The 22,118-nt window shown below is 36.2% G+C and overlaps 1 protein-coding gene and 2 long non-coding RNA genes across 4 annotated transcripts; 1 reads left to right on the forward strand and 2 right to left on the reverse strand.

Moving 5' to 3' along the window:
* Positions 1 to 730: 730 nt before the first annotated feature.
* On the reverse strand, positions 731 to 13,957 carry LOC132915002 (venom allergen 5.02-like). The gene is made up of 7 exons (XM_060974617.1): positions 13,823 to 13,957; positions 6,543 to 6,664; positions 6,103 to 6,184; positions 5,116 to 5,276; positions 4,176 to 4,276; positions 2,046 to 2,140; positions 731 to 866 (listed from the first exon to the last, which is right to left on the reverse strand). Exons 1-7 carry the CDS (start codon positions 13,926 to 13,928, stop codon positions 820 to 822), a joined length of 714 nt encoding a protein of 237 aa, XP_060830600.1. The 5' UTR covers positions 13,929 to 13,957; the 3' UTR covers positions 731 to 819.
* LOC132915015 (uncharacterized) lies at positions 13,875 to 17,195 on the forward strand. Of its 2 annotated transcripts, none has more exons than XR_009659749.1 (3): positions 13,875 to 14,002; positions 15,509 to 15,663; positions 15,764 to 17,195. It is a non-coding gene; the product is annotated as an uncharacterized LOC132915015 (long non-coding RNA). The 2 variants fall into 2 exon arrangements; XR_009659748.1 differs by having other exon boundaries at positions 13,899 to 14,002; positions 15,562 to 15,663.
* A 1,641-nt stretch (positions 17,196 to 18,836) lies between these two features.
* On the reverse strand, positions 18,837 to 20,620 carry LOC132915009 (uncharacterized). The gene is made up of 4 exons (XR_009659738.1): positions 20,308 to 20,620; positions 19,781 to 19,900; positions 19,152 to 19,694; positions 18,837 to 19,045 (listed from the first exon to the last, which is right to left on the reverse strand). It is a non-coding gene; the product is annotated as an uncharacterized LOC132915009 (long non-coding RNA).
* Between the last annotated feature and the right edge of the window lie 1,498 nt (positions 20,621 to 22,118).

The raw sequence follows: 22,118 nt of genomic DNA on the forward strand, positions 1-22,118 counted from the left end.
CTACTATTTTTCTATTCCTTTTATCGTCCTTTCGTAGCAGGATGTTGAACATGGATTAGGATAGTGATTTTTAATTTGTCTTTATATCATTATCGTACAACATCGATACAAAGAAGAAGATTAACGATCAACAAGCAGACATTTTTAATTTAGAAGGATTGTAATTAAAATCAACGATCGAATTCCTTTTTTTTTTTCAATATTTTTCTACAGTTTGTATTTTATTTTTAATTCTTTCCATACATATTTCAAGCTCCACGAATAATTTTATCGCGAAACTCTCAACATTTACAAGATTACAAATTTCAACGATTTAATTTTCCATTTTTTTCAATGTTGAATCGAGGCCACGAGATATTAATATTTACAAAATCCTATTACCCTGCCTGAACGTTACGTATTGATGTTACATATATCGTCACTTCGCAAAGTTGCATTACACGTGATTCGTAATAATCGTTATTACATTCCAGTGAAACACGAAATCGCTTGGTTTTCGCATATTTCAAATATGGATCTTCGTTTAATTTTGCTTTATGTAACCGAACAGATCTGCCAGCGAGATGATCGAATTTCAGCTTAATGGGTTAACGGAAACTCGCGTAATCGTCGGGTAAACCGCACGGAACGATTAGTAAGTACTTATTATTCTAATAACTTTTCTATAGTTTTGGTCTTTACAATCACGGACTATTTTTTAGAGACTAGAATAATCAAGCAAATCAGATAGAACGATCTATCGATCGGCTTTCACGACGCGTGGTCCTTGAAAAACCAATTGAATCACTTGTCTGTTTCTGCACGTGAATATGAAAATCATTAACCATAACTGCACAGTGCTCCCAGATAGTAGTAGTGTTCCGCAGCTGAAAACAGAACAACATAAATTCATTGGAGTAATACTAAATCGAAGAGGGATAATATTCTTCCTATTATCGTGGTAAATCGTTTGCAAAGATTTTTCACATGTTTATCATTTATTGAATATAAGAGATTTCTGTGTCTCGAATATATTAATATTATTTGTGACCGATGTTATAGGTTGTACCAAAAGTTTCTTTCGTTTTACAAGGAAACAATAGATGCACGATATTTTTTGTTTTATATTATTTTATTGAATTATGTATGATGCATTTTGTTTTATTGCAACAGTTTTATTGGAGTCTCTAGTATGTCTAGTTGTTTACAATAGTCTCTTGTTCTAATAGAACAAAATGGATCGTACATTTAATAAATTAATTCAATAAAATAACTTTTCGTGCAACCTAATATTTCACGCGTTCTTTGATCAACAAATTTTAATCACTTTACTCAATTCGGTGTTAATTTTATCTTTTATCTAATATTCGCGTCACAAGAGGATAATAATGCTTCGTCTAATAATTACAAATTTGTCGTTTTAGTAAAGGTAAATGTCTCCGACGTATTTGCATAGCTTTCTTCGTGCAAGGATTGACATTACTACGTGGTTTTAAAGTCGCTACGTATTAACAGACTGCGAATGTTTATGCATTTCTGGGCAATTCAACGATGCAGAAATCTACGAAATGCATGTAACGTTAAAAAATATATGAAATATCCAACGCGGTGCTTATCATAATATTCAGTAGAGAAATGAAATTTTTTTTTAAATACGTCCGTAGAAATGTAAATATGCGTAAACGACCACGCAGTACACAACTGCATAGTTTCGCTATGATCTATTAACTATAATCTAAATATACAACTACATAGTTTCAGTATGACTAAGACCTCTGCAAGATTTGTTTTTTTTTTTTTTTATAGTTTATTTTGGTTTTTATAATTTGTCCTGAAGGACATTTGGTAAAGTGTTATATCTCATTGGTAATAAAAAAAATAAAATAAAAATAAATATAGCATGTGGGTGGCTACCCCCAGCGGGGTGCCAACTTCGTGTTTTCTAAGTTATATTTTTTATGTCCTCTGCAAGATTAACGCTAAATTAATTACTATTAAAAATAGTCGTTCCTTTCGTTCTGAAATTAATCGCGATAACTGGATAGTAATTATTACGTGAAACTCACAACAAAGGCCAGCGTATCGATTTGAATAAAGCATCCCGTAATTGCCACAGGCAGGCTGGCCCGATTGATACGGTTCAAAGCCGATCACGTTCCCGCTGCAATGTAAAATAAAACGTTAGAAGAAAAATGGATATGACTCGTCGCCTGAAGCTTCTTCAAATTGTCATAAATTGTTTACAAAGTGCTATTACAGTTGTACAGACCTACGGAGAATTATAGAAAGTTACAGTTACGGAGACTTACAGAGAATTATTAGGAGCGTGAGATTTATTAGAGTCATTAGTTAAAAAGAGCCGTTACATAGATATGAGTTGAAGAAGATAGTTTTCCATAAGTTATCGAACTCGAGGCATACAAGGCTAAACTTTGGGCTTTGAGAAGAAATATTCGGATATCGATGGCTTACTGTACAAATGCTCTATGTCTACCTATGCTGAAATTTGCTGTTTCTGTATGCAACAAATTCTCTTCTTCACTGTCTCTTTAAATAGCTGTATAAGAATCACATTTGTACCTATTTGACGAAGTTGTCAAATATAATACTTTCGTTTATTGTATTTAGTGTACTATACTGTACTGTACTGACTGTACTGTACTATAAGTGTACTATCTGTATAGAAATATCTTCAAGAACTATCTTCTGATCTATCTTTGTCACTTTATGTTCCTAAAAGGGATCAATGCACAATTTGCAACCAATGTTATATGATCGAATTCATTAAAATGTTTGTTTATTTCTTTTACTTGTTTGTTTGCTTTTCTCGATATTGCTGAAAATGGACATACGATATTTGTGCAGTAAGCAACTGTTTCGTCATTATTTCCATTCATTATCATACAATTTCAATTATTTCTCCTCCTTTCAATGTTTTCTTTTTTGTTCAACTCTAAAAAAAAAAAAAAAAAAAAAAAAAAAGAAAAATTCAGAAGACTGAAAAGATTTGCTCATACGTCAATCGAGGGAATTTGAAGCATTTTAGGAATGTATTAAAGGTTTTTTCTAAAAATTCAATCGAACCACAGATTCGGGAAAATTGCGTATTCGAGGAGGCCTTTTCACAGTGGAAAAAGGCGGTACAGGCGTGTTCAATTTGTTGACAGTAATAAGCTACCGATCGACGGGAAATACTCGAGAAGCAAGGAAATTTATGGTTGGATTGAATACGCGTGGCGTTTCGTTTGGAAGCCTTCGACTTTTTCCACGAGGAATATCGGGACCAACCCCAATTTTCCTTCCTTTCTCACACTCTCAACTCGGTTAAAAATTAACCCATAACAAATACGATCCTTGTCAATTGATGTCTCTTTCCACCAGAGGCAAATAAATAATATTCCATCGATAGATTCCAATCTTTATCCAATGTTTTTGAAACGAAACAAATTAGATCGATATAGCGAATAGTCTTTTTTGCACCGGATCTTTTTAATTAATTAAATTTAATATTCTTCGATAATTTTAATATTCTTATCCACAAAAATTATTAATACTCTTCTCCTTCATTTCTGTTATTAGATAAAATCATCTTAATATGGCTGGCTGAGAACATAGTGGTAAAAGTTAATTTATTCCTATCTTTCATAAAATAGTGCTCTATTTATAACGTATAAAAATGTATGTATAAAATATAGTGCTCGATATTATATTTAAAAACAATTATATAAAATAGCGTTCGTTTGTTATTATAACTGATTCAAGTATGAAGTTACTGAAAAGATACTTGTGACGATTGAAAGGCATCTAAAGATTGTCTTGCTGAAAATCTTCACCGGACAAGCTAGATTTTAACGACAACCAGCTTCGACAAAAGTTATTATCCTAGTAGAACCAGTCAATTTTTACTCGACGATAATTCAGGGCATAGATTGTTGTTTATAATACTGTTTCCATCTGTCGTAATTCTTGCTTCTACTGTTGGAATACATTTTTACATAAAAATCGAATATTGGAGAAAGATTGGCTTTGTTATTGATTGATAGCAATTGAAGCAGCGAGAATAGGCCGAGTCAGATCTCCAATTTCAAAAGAGTTCTCTTTCTGGGTCTTCCTTGTTGAAAATTTGCGACGTGTCTGTGTTCGAATATCGAATGAAAACGATTGGGCAAAGGAAATAGGGGAAATGGAATTCTCACCTGGGCCCATAGTTACAGACGTAGTTTTTGGTGTAGCCCCGGGCAGGATCGTAATAGAAGGAGTAGCCACAGCCCACCAGATATGTGTCACCCCAGACGAGCTGCAAGTAATTTAAAACCTGCTTCATCCCTTTGCATACTCGAGATTTCTTGCCTAAGGTCTAAGGTCCCCTAGAATCTTTTTCACGAATTTCTCGAATGCTTTCCATTGATACTTTCTATTACCTTGCTACAGGTTCTTTCAATTTTTTAAATTATTATGCTAGACAAACTCTTGTTTCATCTCTGTGATCACACTTTATTCCTTCATTTATTTACTTTGTTGTCTGTGAGTTAGATTAGAGTAGTACCTCACTTGTGCTACAGGTTCTTTCAGTTTTTTGGAATATTATACTGGACAAGCTTTTGTTTCATCTTTCTGGCATTACATTTTATTCATTTATTTATTTTGTTTTATGTTTATTTAATTTGTGAATTAGATTAGTGCGTTACTGGTGTTACAGGTGCTTTCATTTTTTCGAGCTAATAGCTGTCCCATTTTAAACTTAATGGATTGTGGTTTGAATAAAATGTAGAATTTTTAGAAAATCATCATTGGATTATTCTAATCTTTTTACGATCAATTGAGCAATGCTAGACCTTGAGGGACTGAAGTTAATGACATCTAGTTTTGGATAGAAAATTCCAATATTCCAAAGCGTCTTCCATTATAACCGAGCCATCGGCGACTTAAAATATCTTAAGAACTATCTCCGTTGACGTTAGATTCTCTCAGAAATTTCATTTCCATTTAACGTACAATAGCTATAGTGTACTATAGTGGCCTCCCATAATAGTTTCCTGGGACTCACTTTTGCTTGGTGAAATCACAGTATAGTGACCTTTTATAATGCTTTCAAGGGATTAGATAGTACATCTAAGAGCAGCAAGGACAACTAACCTGAGTGTAATGGCCGGTGGCATCGCTATAGCCTGTTTGATAGTGATGTACCTCGTCGAACCAACCGTTGATCATCTGGCGCCAGTTTGGCTGGTCATCGTACGGTCCCGGGGGCCTCGTTGTCCATGCTCGAGCCATATTTTGTCCCACAGAGAACCTGCCTGCAGATCGATCGTCGTTAATCATGATCGATAGTCTGTTTCACTGTGGACCGACAGAGGGTCGTACTCTCTGATTTCATGTTTCACTAATTTATCGATTGTTCTAAATTGCGTGGATCATCGCTGTTCAAGCTACGTCAATAATGTCGTGAAAGGGAAAGGAAAACTCTTTTGGATCTACCGATTTCTCTCTGAATTTGTGTCACGAAGAAGGTACACGAAATGACTAATATTTATGAGTGGGCCTATCGATCGTAAAAGTTAGCCGAATCGAAATACGCAAGAACATATACAATATGTGTTTGTATGTATGTTCCTTAGAAGTTTAAACGCCTGAGGATATTTCCTATCTTTAATAAAACCTTGGTTTTCTATCGAGTCAAGTATTAGGTTGAACTATCTTTAATCTTTTCCAATCTTAAAGCAAATATTACACTACCTGTCTTAAGATATTTTTATCTATGATCTTGGAAGATTTTATGATTATTATGTAACAAGAAGTTACTGAGTTGTCATACCGCTTGTCATTTCTTGTTCAAATAAACCAAGAGTTTATATTCAAATAAGCGGATTTAATCGGTTGGAATTCAATCAACCGGTTACTAATTAAAATTTATTTTTGATAAATGAAATTCGTATAAAGGGATCTCTATTATAGCTTTATTAGATGCTTCGAATTGTTAAGAGTGCTGTTGATCACGTGATTTGTTTCATGTGGATGCCCTTTTAATGCAAACGCTAAGCAGCACAGCGTTGATCTACAGAGTGATTCAAACGTAGCGTCCTGTTAATTAAAGGGGTTACAAGCAGTCGTAGATCTACTTACGAACATTCCTGAGATCGTCATGGATCTCAGCGCACCGATTCGTCCACCTCTGCGCCATGGCAGCCAATTCGTCGTCCCAGATCTGAAAAAAGTCCCTATCTCCTAGTAACAAATTTCCAAATCGAACTCTCGTAAAATCGTTCAAGAAGGCAATTACAGTAATTGATCATTAGACAAAGAATGTTCATGTAAATTCGTATTTTTATGAATATAACTGAAAAAGTAGGACCTGAGCACCGATTTGTTTCACTTGCTAAATATCACAAGGGGTACTATACTTTGGATATTTTATATATTTTAATATATTACGTGTATTCTGTGCATTAAAATTCTCATAAATGAATAAAAATCTGCAGTTGATCTATTGTAGATTATGTACAAATAGTAATTCTTTGCAAGAAGATAAAAAGGCGGGAAGTTTGAATAGCTTTATTTCTTACCATTTCTCTCATATTGGCAGCACTGGGTTGTCCATTGATCTGGCCCAGAGCCACTAGTTGTCTCAAGCGATTATGCTCGTCTAAGATAGTCTGTTTCTCTTCGCAGGATAAATCTGTGGATCCTATAAATAAATCCATAGGCAATCAAGTAGATCCACTATACCCACCAATCTATATATCACTATAAAATGGCGACAAAGTATTTCTAAAGAGATTGCAACTGGTTTTTGTTTTACATTTGTTCATATACGAAAGAAAGGTTGGAAAAATCTTCGGCTCTTTTTTTATTTATGTTACGGCGCGTGAGATGGTCAGTGCGCCGTGCCTCATTGTCTGGCCCCTCGATAAACCTAAGGCCCCACCATAAACTGAATCTTTCAACTTAATCTTGTTAACAGTTTCCATTTTTGTATTTTCCTGTAGCAACAGGTACTAACTGAATTACGAACTCGATTGTTCTGGACATTAGTTAAGACTGGCAAGTTCTCCTACCCTCTGGGGCACTCTACAGATGATCTAATGCGAATAGAATCTTTGGAGAATAGTTAGAGATTGTCCAGAATGATTCAAAGCAACGTTCAAACAATAATATGAACATTCTCTGGTAGATTCTGATTAAGAACTCGAACAGTGTTCTTTTTAACATGTATAGGATGTTTCAAACGTTTTGTGCAATTATTCAAACGTAACGTTAATGTAAGGGATTCTATCGCCTTGTTGAAATTCGTCTTTTTTTCTCGTTCAGTCTTCCGTCCATTTTCTTGGCCAGCTAGATTAGCCAACGTGCCGGAAAACTTTCCAGGAATCTGCTTTAACGACGTTCCCTCTGTCTTTCGACAGACAACTTTCCTGCTACCGTATTCTTTCGCCTAATAACTTTTAGCTCCTCTACGAAGACGAGGAATGCAAATTTCTATCCCACTGGGATGCGAATCGGCAATCGAATTTCCTTCTTGCAGCTCTGGACAATTTTTAGTCACTTTCTCGCCTTACTTTTTCGTTTTACTGATTAATATCAGGTTATTCAAAAATTATATCTAACCTTGTATAGATATTTACGCAAATTCCTATCTTTTAAAATATAATTTAGAAAGTAGAGCCTGAATAGAAAATTTGGTTTATCCATTAAACATGACAAAGAGTACCATACTTTGGTTATTTTGTACAGGGTGATCCGTAATTCATGATGCAAATGGGGTCAAGGAGATTCTATAGCAAAAATCGAGAATAACAAAATTACGTTAAAGTCTTCATTTTTTAATGAAAATCGAGCTTGAAAATTTGTGAAGTATTCGTGAATTTGATCAATAGCCGGCTGGACAGAAATAGACAGAAATCGACAGGAGGTTATGTTACATTCGAAAATAAGTCGAGAACAAAGTATAAATTTTCATTGTTCAAGAGAAAGAATATAGAGGGGGGAAAATAGGCAAATATGGATTTGAATATATTTTAATCAAGAAACGCGTGTATTAAATAAACGTTCAAATTCGATTTTCTCGAAAATAAAATTTAAGATGAAAAAATTATATTCTACATATTCGACTTATTTTCACGGGTGGAATAACCTTCGATCTATCCGAATAACCTCCTCTCTAACTGGGAATCGAGTAAATTTACTTGGCAAATTTTCAAACTCGATTTTTTAAAAAACTACGCCTGCCACGCAATTTTGTTATCATCGAGTTTCGTCTTATTCTGCAGCCACGGCCCCATTTGTACCACGGATTACGCGCCATCCTGCATTCTTTGCATCTTCGGTACGTTCTGCGCGTCTTTGTATAAAGCTTGGAATTTTCATTAACGTTATAGCTATTAAATTATAGTAATACTCGGCACCGAATGGGTCGAACGTAAATGTAGCGTTTCGCTATCTGGCGTATTGGAATTTTAGATGAAAATATTCGTAGGCGGAATGAGAAATTCGCAAAATCCGAAATATCGTAATTCTCCGGTGATGCGTGAAACGAGAGTTCGGCACGAGTCGTTCGTTTTGAATAACAATTCGCGAAGCATCTTGGCGTTTATTGCACGCGCGCGCCCACAAATTTACGGATTTCCCGTAATTAACCGGCAACTGCTTTAATTCGCAAATGTAATCGAATCTCGTGGCTGCTCGCACGGCTGAATACGGTATTTTTACCATCGAATCGATGTTCGCCGTTCTATCGAAATGTAATAGATTCCAATTTTCTCCCCGTAAATAATGTACGAGCTGAATTATTCATGAAGCTAGGTCGGCGCACAGCTGGACGAAAACCGGAGCAATAAAGTTACCTTGCTTCTTCTGTCCCTCTTTTCCCACCTTTATCTCTCCCTTGTCTGTTTAATTACGGCGAATTTGTTCGATACTTACTGCAATAAAAACAACGGGACTTTACATGAATTTTGTCTAACGTTTCAATTCGCTCCACTCCTTCTTTCTTTTTCCTTTTTTTAAATACACCTATCCGCCGTACAAAAGGCTACTCTTACGACACGGATTTGCTGTAACATGGTAGAAGAATTGGGGGATATCCCCGTACAAAACGGCACGTAATGAGAATTTTTAAGTACAGGCACCTGTCGTGCTTTTTATCTTTCATTCGAGCAAACGCGTGTGTTGTATCTGATTTTGCGATATTGAAATTTTGGAACGTACGGAATCTTCGAGTATCGAAATTTTTAATGCATTTTTAGTTCGTGATTTATCAGGATTTATCAGGACTCGTGGAAGTGCGAATAGTTTAGAACGAAGGAAAATGGACTTACACGCTACTTTCAAAATGAGCAGTCCAATTGTTATTGATTGTTTTAATAGACATATTTCTCTTAGTTATGAAAACGGATGGTTTACTTTCGTTAACTTTTGGAAGCTATTTTTTGTGCTAATTCTTTGTTTCGTATAATACGAATATATTTTAAATGACACCTGTAATTTTGAATAGGTAGTTGTTTTTACTTTCATGTTATTTTATACTTATTTTTAATTATTTTGGGATAAGTAAAAATATCGGAATTTAAATTTCGATGTGAGACTAAAGAATCGACGTTTTGTATATACCTACGTCTATTTTTTTACGTGTTTTTTCTATTTGTTAACTATCGTGTCGCTCACAGATTGCATTTCGAAACTGTGTCGTCGATTTCCCCGCCATTTTTACCGAGCAAATATTCGACTAATTTCGCCCCTTAATAGACACGTTTCCTTTTTTACAACGAGTCACATATTCCCGGCTTTACCGTAACGACCTGAAATTATTGAAATTTCGAATAGTGGCACGTTCGCTGTACAACATCAGGTTACCACGGAAATTAAAATAATTTTCTTTGTTTCCATTTCCTCCAATTTTCCGCGTTTTCGTCGTTGGAGAACATCAAAGTTACTAGAAAACGAAAAGAACAATACGCAATGATAAATATATATATATGTCATATGATATCACATGACATAATCATATAATATAATTGTATTATATAATATATTTAATGATATATTTATATCGATGAAAGTTTTCCATCCGAGAGTTAATTTGTATAAATTACTAATTGTTTCATAATTTTCAGTAATTTTGTCACTAAAAATTGATTTCCTTTACCGTTCTATTTGATATTTGATTGAAATTTAATTAGAATACCCACGTCGTACGATTAGAGCTATAGAAACGACGAGGCTCGAGTATTATTACGTAAAATCGGTGGAAATAAAAAACGATCTAGCGCGTCGGCGGATCAGTTGGCAGCACTGGGTGCGGATTGGTTTCTTTTTGCAGCGGAAATGAGCAGGGCTTGGCTGGTACGTAACGATTCGACCGACACCTGCTAACTCCATTCTCTTGTCGTAGAGCCTGGTTAAATGGATTTCGTGGGAATGGACTTGCCAGCTTGTTAAATAAATAGTCCCTGGCTGCTGGCCTCCATTCAAAGTTTCCCAGTTATTTCCATTCCTTCAAGGGAAGGCCTGCCCGATCACTCGACCGTCTCAGTCGATAATTACTCTTGCAATACCGATTCTTCCCGCGACCTTGTTGTCTTTTTCCTCCAATTTTAAATCTTCGTTACTAGAAAAACAATTTTTTAAACCTAAATTCCCTCTTTCTCTCTACATTTTTTACAGCTTTCTCGTCGCATTTGCCATAAGTACTTTTCTACCTTAAGAACTATAGCGTGATGTCTTATTAGAAATTTCGATGCCTGAGAGCGGACAAATTTGGTACTTTTTCATTATCCTTAATTTTTCTCTAGATAAATAAATATCCCTATGACAAATATAACGTTCGTTCCTTCGCTATTTCGTGTATTTTCTCTCGAAGCTTTCTTTCTTACCAACCAAAGTCTTTCTCAATTTGCCACTTTTTCACATTCTTTCCTCTAGATAAATATCCCCACAGCCGAAATAATATTCTTCTCTCTGCTTTCTCTCTTTTTCCTATTTTCTATCCAACTTCTCTTGGCAAATAAAATCGTTCTCATATTGCAGCTTTTTAATCGAAACAATAGAGGCTGTGGAAAAGCGTCCCGACCGGACCGGAAACGAGTCGCTGGAATCGAGGGCAAGGGAAGGAAAAGAGCACGGCGCATCTCCGCGAAATTTCGAATTCGGTGCACGGTTTGCCGATGCTCGTTCTCAATGGGAATATTCACGAGCGGAACGAGATACGCGATCGTTGAACGAACTTGACTAATTGCCGACTGGAAACTGTTATTCAACGGAGACCGAGCGGTGCGTCAGGCGCACCGCAGGAACAAAGGAACCTGCTTTTTCCGCGGTAATTGGAGAATCCCTGCTTTGAGAACATTTAAAATGCCCAAGGTGCGGAACAATTACGCGGCCAGAGGAAAAAAAGAAGAAACGTTGAAAAATAGAAAAGAGGTCGAAGAAACGAACTATCGGTTCTTGTCGAATGGTATTGTTATCTACTAGAACCAATCGGAAATTAATTCGGTCGTTTAACTATCCGGTATCGTAAATATATATGCTCTGTCCATAAATCACCGGACAATTACTCATTTCCAACAAAATGGTTGTTAGAACGATGCAACGTAAATACAATTTACCGGCTTCGTGCAGTTGTTTAATTTTGTGAGATATATAGCAACTCTACGATAATATTCGAACGTTGAATTACATACGTACACGTATACGATAATAATAATTATAATAATATAACAATAATTTACAAACGGTACTCCACACCAATTTCAATGACCTTGAAATACACGGTCAGGGAAATGATTCTGAATAACTTTTCCCTATACGCGTTATCGTCGCTAGACCTTAGTTTTCGAGGTATAGGGAAAAATATTTTATTACAATGACCGTTACCAATATAATGAAAAATTGTTACTATAGCAAAAGTTACCAAACTTTCTTTCGTCCGTCACTGTATATAGTAAATTACCAAAACTATATTAGAGAAATATAATGAAATTATATCGATGATTATATCAAGTTGAACAATAAAGTAACTCGTCCTCTGTTGATCTGTTCAAGGGAGTTCAAGCACGGTTCACCAAGGCAACGCAAGACGCACGACAAAAATTGGTGCAATTTGGATGGCACGTTCTCCTGATCTTGCACGCTCGGATCTTCGCTTATTTCGCTCGTTACAATAATACTTCAACGATGAGAATTTGCCTTCTTTGGAAGATTGTAAAAACGAATTGGTACGCTTCTTTTCCTCGCAAGACTAAGCAATCCTACGCCGGTGGAATAATGAAGTTGCCACAATAATGGCGAAATGTGATGGAAAGGAACGATGCGTACGTTGATTGAACGATACACGTGAAAGAAAAATCACACGCTTCAGTTTGGCCGTAAAAACGGTACGAATATTCCGGAATCAACAATCGGAGGTAAATTGGATGAAAATAAAATTGTATTGAAAAGTTAGACGAAGCGTTAAAAATGCAGCGTATAGTTGCATTCATGACTGGAGCTTGAAATGACTTAATTATAGCTAGACTAGAGTTAAGGATACTTAAAAGTTGCTTATGCCTAGTCACGTTCTTATCGCGCTTGCTGAAGAGCGTTAGACGAACTGGAAATCACGGTACACGGTTCCGTGGCGATTATTCAAATCGTGCTTCTCGACGAGATGAATCACCTGCACTAGAAATCCACGTGCCACGGACAAAGCGTTAAAACTGTGGAACAGAGGCAAGTGCAAAGATCGAGCCAACGCTTTCCGGAGCAAATTCTTCGACCCTTACACAAACCTCTGCGGTTAAACGAGCGTAGAACGAAGAAATTATTTCGTGACCACTGGGACGTTGATTGCTCCAGATTTTTTCTCTAACGATAGAATGGCTAATTCTTTTCTATAGAAGATTTTGGAATTTTGTGGTCTTTTATGTTAATTCTCATTGCTCTCGGCTACCAAAGATTCGATGCTTCTTTTATTTCGTATTTTTCTGATTTTTCTCACATAATTAATTATCAATCGTTAAATTAATATGATTAATTTTAAAAATTTAATTAATTTGCACTTTGTCTAATTTTTCTCTGCGAGTCCTCTAATTTGTAATTTTTTTAATGGGCCATTCATTGATTTAGAGTTTTCCATCTTCTGATTTCATATTAATTTTTCCTATTTACAATTTCCCTAATTTTACATATCCTAATTTCCAATTGCTCTGATTTCCATTTTACTTAATCATATATATCCCAATTTCTTCAATTTCCCATTTTCTCATATCAAATATCCAACTTTCCCTTTCCTTAATTTCTAATCTACATTTCCCCTGACTTTCCATACCCCAATTTTCAATTACTCTTAATTTCACATTACGTAACTATATGTGCTACAATTTCCCATTTCCCATATTAATGTTTCCAGTTTTCCCTTTCCCCAATTTCAAATCTTTATTTTCCCTGACTTTCCATATCCCAATTTCAAATTACTCTTAATTTCACATTACGTAACTATATATGCTATAATTTCCCATTTTCCCATATCGATGTTTCCAGTTTTCCCTTTCCTTAATTTCTAATCTACATTTTCCCTGACTTTCCATACCTCAATTTCAAATTACTCTTAATTTCACATTACGTAACTATATATGCTACAATTTCCCATTTTCCCATATAAATGTTTCCAGTTTTCCCTTTCCCCAAATTCTAATCTACATTTTCCCTGACTTTCCACATCCCAATTTCAAATTACTCTGATTTCCACATCGTTTAATTACATGTATATGTCCCAATTTCCAAATTTTCATAATTCTATTTTTATCATAACATGCAATAAGATCTTTACCGATTCACTACCACTAATAAAATCTGAATTATAATCACTTACTCATCATAGTTTTCCCGGAGCACGATGGCCACAGATTGTTGGCGGAGGCCACGGAGACCACGGTCAAGATCAACGTCAGTTGCCTGGCATTTCTATCGAGCATCATCTTCTTCAATTGCTAACTCACGTCCGTCAGCAGTCAATTCGGATTTTCCCGCGTTGCACAACGAAAATTGATGCGTAAGTCGATAAAATGCGTATGGTTGCCTTAAATACGTGAACATAGGTCAATCGAACTGTAAAATCGGCCGATTGACCGGTGAGAACCGGTCGTCGGAAGCAGACGGACTAATAGCTTAGCACGGTCGTGCGACTGCCTTTATATTCACCTGTCTCATGGCTTGGACCGTGTAATTGTTCGCGCTACCAGTTTACATGGTGGGGACCGGTTGCATAGGTCAGGGTGACTGGTTTCAAGGCCATCGAGGGAGCAGCTTTTTGTTTAACAGATCGGCGGAAGATTAACAATATCCTGACAATTTTCAGTCGTAAAGAATTAAATGTCAGTTAAGCGGGTATTAGAAAGGTAGGATCAAAGCCAGTGAGATTTCGATTCCATTCGACTTGAGGTCAATGTCATGTTTAACCATGCTACGCGATCATCGAAATTTTACGTTTTAATTCATTTTAGCAAACGAAAAAGATTCTGACTATTTTAAAACAATATTTCATCACGCGATTGAAACGAGATAGGATACGTACCGATTCTTATGTTGCCATATTTTCTTCAAACTTGAGATATTTTTTAACGCTGGAAAAATAAAATTTAGCCGGAAATGGCAAGATCGAGAGAACAGGATTAGCAATTGGATCTATGTGTACTTGTAGATCTAAGTCTACGTTAGGTTCTATGAGAGTTAGGTCTAGGTCTAGATCTAGGTCTAGGTCTAGGTCTAGTTCAGTTTATAGTTCTCAGCTTTACGAACCGATATAGCAGTTATGAACAATTATTCACCACTCGCTCTGACCACATTTACGAGTCTATGTATGATCATTGAACAAGCGCTCGAAACTTACGCTTGCGTCCAATGCTATCTTTATACGTGGACTTACAATTAGAGATAAGGATAAAAGACAGTAACGATAAAATGCTTTTTAACATTCGAGTTCAGCCATACCATACAGGATTATCGGAATTTCCCTCTCGTGAGTCTGTGGCTCAGTACACGTGATTTAACATACACTCGGACAAATCGTGATGTTCTCAAGTAATGAATTTTAAAAATGTAATCTCCTCGTTTCACGTGTAATCGATGTATTTTCTTAGTCGACCGAGATTCAAGTTAGATTTCACCCAGGCTGCAGTTAGACCAAGAAGTAGAAGCTTGAGATAGGTTTGGATTAGATTTGAGTTATGCGAGAGCTGTAGACTTCAGTTAGCTTTGGGCTACGCTTTAGTCAAATCAGGATTTTGGTCACGTTTTTATTAAATCTGACTTGGGCAAGGATTATGTCACTGTCAGGTGTGATCCAGGATTCGATTATACTTGAGTTACGTCAGGATTTGGGTTATGTTTATATCAGCTCCGAACTGGCTAAACGTCGCTATTAAAACGGCCAATTTTTTCCTGCGACATTCACTCGCGGAACTTATCATTTCTCCAGCAGACTGAATTTTTCCCATCGACTTTTCTACCAAACTAACCAACATACGCGCGCAGAACGTTTCTACAATTGTCGTTGCAGCTCACGTCTACGTATTGTAGGATTAACAACACCTCCGCTGATTCGCTTTCCAGTTGATACATCCGCAAGTGAAGATAGACAAGTTTGAAATTTCTGAAAGGACGTCGTGCTTCCCTACAAACGCAGTGATTATTTCCAGCTGTCTAATTGAATCGGTGAGTCGAAGAACAGCGCGTATACGAAAGCCACGTTTTCAGACATTTCGATGAATAGCGTTAGTTTTCCCTTTTAACATCAACGTTGTTAATTTTACAGTGCTCTCCCAACGTAAATACGGTCATGCCAACTCAGACGGACGTTCATGTCTGTCTACCTGTGGTTCAACGTTATTCGTAAGTCTCTTACAATTCAAATAAAACCATTAGACCTGTGCTGTTCCTGAGCTCGATGCATGTTGCAGTTAGCAAGTTAAAGAAAATAATACAGTGGTAAAAGATACTACTTGAAGCAAACTCGGCATGCTGTTAAGAGAATTAGTCGTCGTCCTGTCTGTAAACAGCATCCTTCCCGTAACAAATTTCTCGATAGAACGTCAATCGTTCGCTTGATGTTCTTAATGTACTTCGTTAACTTGGTCACATTTTGTTTTTCTTCTCGTTAAACTCAAACGACTATCGTATATCGTATATGTATTCTTCGTGCTGTTCTTCGCATTGGCGTGTAGTTTTACGCATTTGCACAACATTTCTCGAAAGCGTCTAATCTGGCACTTCTACTGTTCATCGACTCATCGGATCGATTCCTTTCAATCAAACATAATCTGCTGACAACTATCTTCTCACAGATCTGTACGTAACTTTCTAAATGTCTCATGAATAATAATTTTCTGTATGAAGCTTTAATGGTCGACATTTGATCAGCCGCTGAAATGCTTAAGTAATTATTGAAAGCATGCGTCTAATAGTTAATTAGTCCGTAAAACGTTTCGATAATGTTTGCCATGCTTTTAAGCGTTAATTATTTATCTATCGATGTTCCAGAATGTGTACGCGTGGACCACGAAACGTCTATCTTTTTCCCTTCTCTCCTTTTTTTTTTCTTTTAAATGGAATAAAGTTTCGAATAGGTGTATCGACCGGTTCTATCGATCGACGTTGGGGAGCCAGCAGACTGCCAGGCTCCAGAATCTCGAATGAATTATTCCTCGCGAAGCTGTTTCTCCGAAACGATTAGGTATTCCAGTCATTTGCATGTCCAGACTTTGGTCTCCATTATTTTTTACTTAATTCCGAAACGAATCCACGATTTATAATACTCTGAGACAATTTCTTCCGAAAACCAGTTCACAGCCGTGTCTTCCTTTCTTTCATCAACAAAAAGACACGAGCGAATTTTTTCTCACAAAATTTCGTATTCCCTGGAAGAGTTTCAGGGATATTTTTCTTCGCTTGAAAAATCTCACTCTGCGTAGAGGTAATTTTAAACTCGAGGAGAGAATTTTGGCGAATCTTTATGGGCAAATCGTTAAGATAAATGGCAGGAAGCTAATGTGCTATCAATCAACGTTCTAGGAGTTTCTACGCATTTGACAAAATATCCGATATTTGCTAGATATAAATGTAGTTCTTGATCGATGAAAGCACGTTCGTCGTTTCAGTTTCCATTCGATGGAATATTCGTGGCTCGAAATGCTGAGAATTAACATCAGTGAAATAATTTCCTGTCATAATGTTGAAAATAAAATAGAGATATCGATGTTTCCAATGGATTGGATCAGGCGTCCAAATACTTATACACGGTTGTATATATTATACGAAACATTCTGAAATCTCGTTAGCACTGTGGCGAGGCACGGATGTCGCGATTGTAACAGTAAAGTTTGAAAGCGATTCGAAGATGCGTACGAAATTTACAAGACATTTATTGCAAACGTACAGTTAGTAAAAAATTAATAGAAATTACGTAACGTTCAAATTTTCAAGCATGCGATTAGCATGGTCTAAAAAGATGGTCTCGTTAAATTATTATTTTATTTATTAATATAGCGAATAATTAATCGTTTCAATATTTTCGTGATTTCTGCAAAGTATACACTGCCAATAAATATTTCCCAACTTCTATGCATGTTTTTAAATTCGTTAAAAATTTTCCCGATATCGGTCATAGTCTTGTCTCGTTACAGTGCTAATGAAGTTTCAGAATGCTTTGTACAGTGTACGCATAAATAGTTCCTAACGGTGTTCGAATATTTCCCTCAGCCACAGTGTATACGTTTTTACACAGCCTTCAAATTTTACCACTACAATCACGATAGTCTCTCGTTACAGCGTCGATGAAGTTTTAAAACGTTTTGTACAATGCACGCTGAACGAGTTCCTTTCGTCGGCCATCGTGTATACGTTTTTCGATTGGCTTCATATTTTACTATTATAATCACGATAAGCTCCGATGCCAGTGAAACTTCAAAATGTCTCGTATAGTATACGCGTAAAGAGTTGCCAACAGCGTCGGAATATTTCCGCGAGCCACGGTATACACGTTTCTAGATTCGTTTCAAATTTGACCATTACATAATCAAGATAGTGATCTTCCACGACAGTGGCAAGGAAATTTTAAACGTTTCGGACATCATAACGAACAGAATATGTTCGTAGAAAGATTTCCGTGCCAACTGTGGCAACAGTTTTGTGAGCTATTGCGGATATTTTAAATGTTGAACGTGAGGTAGAGTGAGCGGTTTGTTAAACCGAAAGTTAGCACGAAATGATTTATTTCGCCTCGAACGTGCGAAAAGCGACGCTGCTAGCGAATGCACGGCGCATCAGGCCCGTGCACTTTGGAATGCAAATTCCTCCGCCACTTTGCGCGCCACCGAGAAAATTTTCTCTCGTGGTACGTGCCCTGAGTTTCGCCTTGTCTACTTCGATTTATCTCCCGCGAACGCCTCTATCGCTTCTCGCTACTCTGGTCCTCCGGCTTCTCGGAACAGCGAAGAAAAAAATATAACAGTGGCGTAGAATTTCATTTCCTTCCAGTTGCATTTTCGAACGCAGCAACCTTTCTCTCGGGATTCCACGTCGGTTTCATGCGTTGAAATTTTCGAGAGTCTACGAAGAATACGGAAGAATTTAGGAGCAAGAGAGTTCAGGATCATTGCTTACTTACGTCTTGATACTAAATTTCTTAGAGCGATCAGGATAAAATAAATCCCACGGATTAAAGGATTCTCAACGAGTAACTTGGATAACAAGTGTCGTGATATTTTGGAAAAATTAAAAGGTTTTGGTGTGTTATGTTTCGATCTGTTACAGCACTAGGAACAAAATATAAACGGTGAATGTTTGAAGGAAGATTCGAGCATTCAAGGCAGTAGAATTTTGGAACGATGCAAGATTTTGGAATTTTATTCAAGCTCCATTCAAAAATACATCAGTGACCTTAAAATCTAGCGAAATATGAGCCACAGAAAAATGTCACGCTTACCGTCGTACCTGCCCCTCCAAATCAAATAAAGGTTTCTCCTATTTGTTCCCATCATCGATAACGCGAAATGTCTCTAGTCAGCTGAGACATCCTGCATATAAAATTACAGGGAATCTCTAAACAAAGAAACTTTTATTCGAATGACGAGTTAACAGGTTGAAAGATCAGGTTCTGTCGTTCATGATTCACGAAACTCTATTCGCTAAGCTAATCGCTTTACCACGAGTTTGCGTATGACGCAACTTGGTGGATCTAGCAAAGGCCAATCGGAATTTTTGTGCGATTTCTCGAGCGATCCCAAGTTTCCACTAACTTTTCGACGAAACGAACATAGAAGAGGAAGAATCATCAACTGGTTGGCAGTAACGCAATCGGGTTATCGATCAGGTTCTAAAAATATCCGATAGTTAAATGTGGTTTGCCGTGTTATAACGGGTTTCGCGGACCACTTGTCCTTGTTTCAATCAAGAAGTCGTGTTGCTCGATGGAAACGGTCAAAGAGGAAGCTGATCCAGAGGAATCCTCAACCTTCCTCTCTGACTAAGTGTTCAATCGATTTTTCTTTTTTAATTACAACCTTGCATCCAGTATTTCCTCTTCAATTTTTAAATAATTTCAGCCAATATTTCAGAATTTGGCTGGTATCCGATTTTGTTCAAACTTCGGTATATATAAAAAGGGTTATTTAAAGAGGTAGAATATTATGAGAAAAGTGTTGCAAACAATTCTGCGGATTAAGTGGTAGAAAGTAAACAGCAAATGGCTAAAAAATAAATTTAAGATATATTAACAATAAATTCGAATAACGAAAAATAATAAATAGAGAATAAGGAAAAGAATGGAACTTACTGGCCAGCTGGCTCGCTGTCGGATAAAGAGAAAAAACTTGTTGGAGTGTGTTCATGTTCTTTATTCTTTATAAAGATTTATCACCGCTGCTGATGCTTGCTTCCGTATTGAATGAATTCTCTAATAAAAAAAGGACAAAATCGAACACGAGTATTAGGTTAGGTTTAGTTCTAGTATAAAATAAAACATATTTACAACACTTTCTTTAATGATATTCTAAATCGATTTTCTAAATATCGATACTGACACTTGCTTGACCATTCCAGATAAAAATGACAAAATATAACACGAGTTTTGGGTTAGGTTTAGGTTTAGGTTCAGTTTCAACGAAAGATTAAAAGCACTCAGAATCGTTTGTAATATCTTCTTTCGTGACATTTTATCTTTTTAAATATCTACACTGCCACTTGCTTGCACACTAAACGAATTTTCAAATAAAAATGAAGAAGTTACATAGTTAGTTTTAGGTTAGCTTTGGGTTTACTTATAATATATTGCGTACGACGATTTTTAAAATGATATTGTACCCTTTAAATAGCCACGTCCGATATACTGTAGTCTAAGAAAAAATCGAAATTGTACGGTATTAACCAATTTCAATTAATTTTTCTCGTACGATTTTAAATTCCAAGCATAAAAATGTATTATTCTCTTTTTCTACCGTTAACGAAGAATGGCACGTCTATCGACTTCATATCGGATATAAAATCGATTTTCAGGGTAGAAGCGAGGATTGGCTGACTCTTTTATCGAAAAATAAAAGTTCTACGACTTGTCATCCAACGTCTCGAAACGATCTGAATAAAAATCGACGCGTATAGGTTACCAATTTTCCTATCTCTTTTTTTTCTATTTTCCTTCAACCTACAGTGGCGTGAAAAAATTTCCAGATAAATTTTTCGCTTTATATTCGAAGAGCGACATCTAATATAATTTTAAGTAATATTGGGTGTAAGGGTATGATAAGTAAAAGAATACATATACTGCACGTACACATGCATACATGATACATACACATACAATACACGAACATTATATTGTCTAGCTATACAGAGTGGCCCGTAAGTCACTCGCTTAGTTTAAAATCTTACAACTTCTTTTCTATCGTATACCTGTAAATTTTTGTTTCAGATTTGTGAAGTCTGTTTTTTTTTTGGATATTTGTAACGAGAATATTTATAACGAAGCAACGAGTAAAAATAATTGAATTTTATTTTCAAAATCAATGTTCCATCTTTCTAACGCTGTTCCGAGGAAAAACGTCACGCTTTTCCACCTAGATAAATATATCAACGAAGTTTTGGGTCACCGAAAACTCAAAAAATTGTTCATCAACGAGAACCGTAAAATCTGCGAAGATTGCTGTTTGTTATTACGTCGTAAATAGTAATCGGACCTTATTTTTTTTCAGAATTTTCACTCGCTGTTCCATCGTGGATTTTTCCTATTATAAATTTCCAAGAAACCAAACTTTGCAAATCTGGAACAAAAATTTAGAAAGATTTAAAAAGATACTGAAGAAGATTTAAGAAGAAAAATGAAGTTATACAACTTTTAAATGGAAAAATGTCCCATGAGCCTGTATCAGATGTATAATATCCCTTAAAATTCTTTATGAAAATTTACCAGGCCGGAAACTTTTCCACGCCACTGTATTTCCAACATTTTACAAATTTTCTATCGTGAATTTAGAGTCGTTTTTGTACGATGTTTTTAATAAACCTTCCTTGTCCTCGCAGGCTCCTTAAATCAGCGTCCTAATTCCACCTCGTCAGAAGTTCGTTAATTAGGGCCCCCCACCCTCTAATTGGACAGGCGTTAATCAAGGATTGTTAATTAGCCTCTTAATAATCAGGTCTTCCTTGGCTGGCGTTTAATTAAGGCCTCGTTAATTCGAATTTTCATTTGCGTCAGGTTAATCGGCATTCGTTAATCAGGTTTCTGATAACAATTGAAATTTCAAGTGGAATATGGACGTGATTCCATTTCAACTTCGTCAATTCCACAATCGATTGTCGATCGCGATCTCTCGTATTAAAACGGACATATAAATGAGAAAGTATGAGATGCTATTAAAAAGAAACCGGGCTGGTTTTATAAATATTTATTAATTATTCAGCGAATATTTTATAAATATTATCAATGTCCCAATCTAAATTTGGTTACCGTCTCCTTCAAAATAATCCTTTTCTGCGTTGGTATAGCGATCAGATTGACTCTCATATGCCTCAAATAATTTTCGAAAATTATTTTGCCCATCTACGTTAACAGCCTGTTCTTCAGAGACGAGCGCTTACCAGACAAATTAAAGCGCGGAGCTTAAATTTTAATTCTGGAA

This window comes from Bombus pascuorum, chromosome 15 (genome assembly GCF_905332965.1).
Source record: "Bombus pascuorum chromosome 15, iyBomPasc1.1, whole genome shotgun sequence".
Classification (NCBI taxonomy): domain Eukaryota; kingdom Metazoa; phylum Arthropoda; class Insecta; order Hymenoptera; family Apidae; genus Bombus; species Bombus pascuorum.

Excerpts from the sequence above, each read along its gene's own strand:
- LOC132915002 (XM_060974617.1), bottom strand. The coding sequence starts at position 13,928 with ATGATGCTCGATAGAAATGCCAGGCAACTGACGTTGATCTTGACCGTG. Across the intron at positions 4,277-5,115 it reads CCACCGGCCATTACACTCAG|CTCGTCTGGGGTGACACATA; the intron begins GTTAGTTGTCCT and ends AATTACTTGCAG. Across the intron at positions 867-2,045 it reads TCGATACGCTGGCCTTTGTT|CTGCGGAACACTACTACTAT; the intron begins GTGAGTTTCACG and ends TTCTGTTTTCAG.